Source organism: Austrofundulus limnaeus, unplaced genomic scaffold, assembly GCF_001266775.1.
Source record: "Austrofundulus limnaeus strain Quisiro unplaced genomic scaffold, Austrofundulus_limnaeus-1.0 Scaffold127, whole genome shotgun sequence".
Taxonomy (NCBI): Eukaryota; Metazoa; Chordata; class Actinopteri; order Cyprinodontiformes; family Rivulidae; genus Austrofundulus; species Austrofundulus limnaeus.
The window spans coordinates 305,014-308,599 of NW_013952529.1; the positions used below are offsets into that span (position 1 = coordinate 305,014).

The 3,586-nt window shown below is 42.9% G+C and overlaps 2 protein-coding genes across 2 annotated transcripts in view; both read left to right on the forward strand.

The window, feature by feature from the left end:
* nol8 (nucleolar protein 8) overlaps nucleotides 1-1,140 on the forward strand; it is a gene marked incomplete at its 5' end in the record, with an annotated part of 11,139 nt that extends 9,999 nt beyond the window's left edge. The window contains 3 exon segments of the mRNA XM_014015303.1: nucleotides 41-97; nucleotides 171-253; nucleotides 762-1,140. Of these exon segments, the coding sequence (XP_013870757.1) occupies nucleotides 41-97; nucleotides 171-253; nucleotides 762-821 (200 nt within the window).
* A 1,413-nt stretch (nucleotides 1,141-2,553) lies between these two features.
* The window catches only part of gpr37l1a (G protein-coupled receptor 37 like 1a), a 5,399-nt gene continuing 4,366 nt past the window's right edge, over nucleotides 2,554-3,586 (forward strand). The window contains exon 1 of the mRNA XM_014015310.1: nucleotides 2,554-3,273. Within this exon, the coding sequence (XP_013870764.1) occupies nucleotides 2,674-3,273 (600 nt within the window). The 5' untranslated portion in view covers nucleotides 2,554-2,673. The remainder of the gene's footprint in view (nucleotides 3,274-3,586) is intronic.

Below are 3,586 nucleotides of genomic sequence, written 5' to 3' on the forward strand. Positions count from 1 at the left end.
AATAATAATAATCTGTGTGTTTTTTGTTTTAACAGAAAAACAACTCCTTCAAATCTAGATTTCTTCTTTTTCCGCCCTGAGGACAGCAGACTGAAAGGTAATCTGGAGATTTTAGAGACGAGGTAAAAGTTAAAAAGACGTTTAGTGATTCGTTGGTTCTTGTTTTTCAGAAGGTCCTGGTTTGTTCTGCAGGACCGCTGAGCTGCAGGAGCAGAGGGAGGAGTGGCAGGAGAGCAGGATCACGTTAAAACAGGTGTGCACCTGAGACTTTCATCTAAACCCAACGTTATATTAAATGTTTGTGTTCAGAGCGTCGTTATCAAACAAACAACTTTACTAAATGATCAAACATGAAGAATAATTCAAATTAAATTATTGCAAAAGCTGAGAAGATTATTAAAATAGTCATTTTAATAAAAATATCAGTCCAAAAAATAAAAAGTTATATTTTGCTGTGCAAAAGACAGATGTTTGCTATAATTTTAAAATATTTTTGAATATACAATTATAGCACTTAAATAATGTGTTTGCTCTGAAAAGTTATGGAGGTAGTTAAATATTTGTAGGAATATATCTGACTCAAGTTTTGCCATAAGTTGTCGCCCTCTAGTGGTGTCATCAGTAAACACACGTGTATTTCCTCTGCTCCACATTTGAATTTTACAAACATTTAAAATAATAAATATTTTATTGCTTCGACCTGGGTGAAGATGAAACCTGTTTCTATAAATGTTTTAATTTTGTTTTCTCTGTACCTGCAGGAGTACAAGAAGAAGCACAGAGACGCCCGGAGGAAGCTGAGGGGCTCCCAGAAGAGCTGAGAATTCTGGGAAATGTAGTCTTTGTGTTACACTCAAGTTCTGATTGACTGCAAACAATTTCTCTTTTTCTGAAGAGAGAAGTGAAAGTTTAATCCTCAGTATCTGATCTTTGGTCAGATAATGTTTTGAGACATTCTTAGTTTGTTTCTTTTTGTTAAATTAGAAAAAAATGTTTAACATTTAACTGAAGAACAACAAAAAACTAAACTGGTCAAGTGTAAAAAGAAAGTTCTTTAATACATAATATGTTAAAGATTCATACAAATGTTTAATAATGTACCTTTTTACACTTCTTCATTTAATAAATAATTCAACTCAGTGTTTTGATCATTTAGCTTAAGTTTTAAATATTTCATTGAACATTCTCATCAGTGTGTTCAGTTTAAGCTCTTATTCTGAAACGTTCCACTAGAAGCTCCGTGTTGGAGCTCTTATTCTGAAACTTTCCACCGGAAGCCCAATGTTTGAGCTCTTACTCTGAAATGTTCCGCAAGAAGCCCAATGTTCAAGCTCTTTGCTGAAAAATTCATTCTGAAGCCAGTGTTTGAGCTTTTTTTCTGAAACGTTCCTCCAGAAGCATGGAGTTCGAGCTCTTATTCTGAAACGTTCCACTGGAAGCCCAATGTTCGAGGTCTTATTTTGAAATGTTCCACCGGAAGCTCCGTGTTTGAGCTCTTATTCTGAAACTTTCCGCGGGAAGCTCCGTGTTCGAGCCTTGAAACGTTCCATCGGAAGTGTTCGAGCTCTTATTCTGAAATGTTCCACCGAAGCCTAATGTTCGAGCTCTTATTCTGAAATGTTCCACCGGAAGCCCAATGTTTGAGCTCTTATTTTGAAACATTCCACCGGAAGCCCAATGTTCGAGCTCTTATCCTGAAACGTTCTACCAGAAGCTCCGTGTTCGAGCTCTTATTCTGAAACTTTGCTCAGGAAGCCCAATGTTCAAGCACTTATTCTGAAATGTTCTACCAGGTGTTCGAGCTCTTATTCTGAAACTTCTGTGGGAAGCTCAGTGTTGGAGCTCTTATTCTGAAACTTTCCGCGGGAAGCTCCGTGTTTGAGCTCTTATTCTGAAATGTTCCACCGGAAGCCCAATGTTTGAGCTCTTATTCTGAATTGTTCCGCAAGAAGCCCAATGATCGAGCTCTTATTCTGAAACATTCCACCGGAAGCCCAGTGTTCGAGCTCTTGTTCTGAAACATTCATTCGGAAGCCCAATGTTCGAGCTCTTATTCTGAAACGTTCCGCCGGAAGCCCAGTGTTCGAGCTCTTATTCTGAAACATTCATTCGGAAGCCCCTTGTCGAGCTTTTTTTCTGAAACGTTCCTCCAGAAGCATGGAGTTCGAGCTCTTATTCTGAAACGTTCCTCAGGAAGCCCAATGTTCGATCTCTTATTCTGAAACGTTCTACCAGAAGCTCCGTGTTCGAGCTCTTATTCTGAAACCTTCCGCGGGAAGCTCCGTGTTCGAGCTCTTATTCTGAAACCTTCCGCGGGAAGCTCCGTGTTCGAGCTCTGAAACGTTCCACCAGAAGTGTTCGAGCTCTTATTCTGAAATGTTCCTTCGGAAGCCCAATGTTTGAGCTCTTATTCTAAAACATTCCGCCGGAAGCCCAATGTTCGAGCTCTTATTCTGAAACGTTCCACCGGAAGCCCAATGTTTGAGCTCTTATTTTGAAACGTTCCACCGGAAGCTCCGTGTTTTATGTTGTTTAATTGAAGCTGAACTTCTCAGTAGTTTGTGAAACTTGTTCGGGACCAGCTGAGGTTTGGACCGGGGTTCGGACTGGTTTCTGACTCGGGTTTCGGTCGCAGCTCTTGTCCGTGAAGGAGTCGAACCTCAGCCGGACAACATGAGCCCGCTCTGGTACCTTCTGGTCCTGTTGGTCCGGAGCGCGGAGCTCCGTCCGGGGATCCATGCGGAGGATGCTGCGGGGATGGAGGCTTCTGTCTCGGCGGACTCGAGCGCTCTGATGCGGGTTCCCCGAGGAGCCAGAGACGGGAGTTTCAGGAGGAGAGAGCCGGTCCTGAAGAACAGTCCTCCCGGCAGACTGGACGACCCGAGCGGCTTCTTCACCACCACCACCACCGCCCCCACGCGGAGCATCCTTCTCCCCTCCGCCCCGCCGCTGAACTCCTCATCCGGCCGGGCTCCGGCGGGTCCGGGGCTCCTGAACCCTCTGTTCCCGGTCACGGACGGCTCGTACTGGGCCTACGCGGTGCTGCTGCTCGCGCTCGTCCTGTTCGCGGCGGGGATCGTGGGGAACCTCGCGCTCATGTGCATCGTGTGGCACAACGTGTACCTGAAGAGCGCGTGGAACTGCGTGCTGGCCGGGCTGGCCTTCTGGGACTTCCTGGTGCTCTTCTTCTGCCTACCTGTGGTCATCTTCCACGAGCTCACCTTGACGCGGCTGCTGGGACACGTGTCGTGTCGGCTCGTGCCCTACCTGGAGGTGAGGGGATTTATGGTTTTATTTATTACAGAAGTTTTGTTTTTACAGTTTCTATTTTTAAACATTTGATTCTTCATCATGTGCTTCTTTTATTGTTTTATCTTCAGATGTTTAATATGTGATTGAAATAAAAACTTTATTTAATAAACTAACAGAATAACTTCATGTAAAAATTTAATCAATATTTGTAACTGATAATAGAAGCATAAATTAAAACAAGAATATAATTAAAACTAAACAAGTGCAACAAACAATTTAAATCTGGCAACTTGGTCCAGTTTATGTCCATATTTATTTAAGAAATGTTTAAATT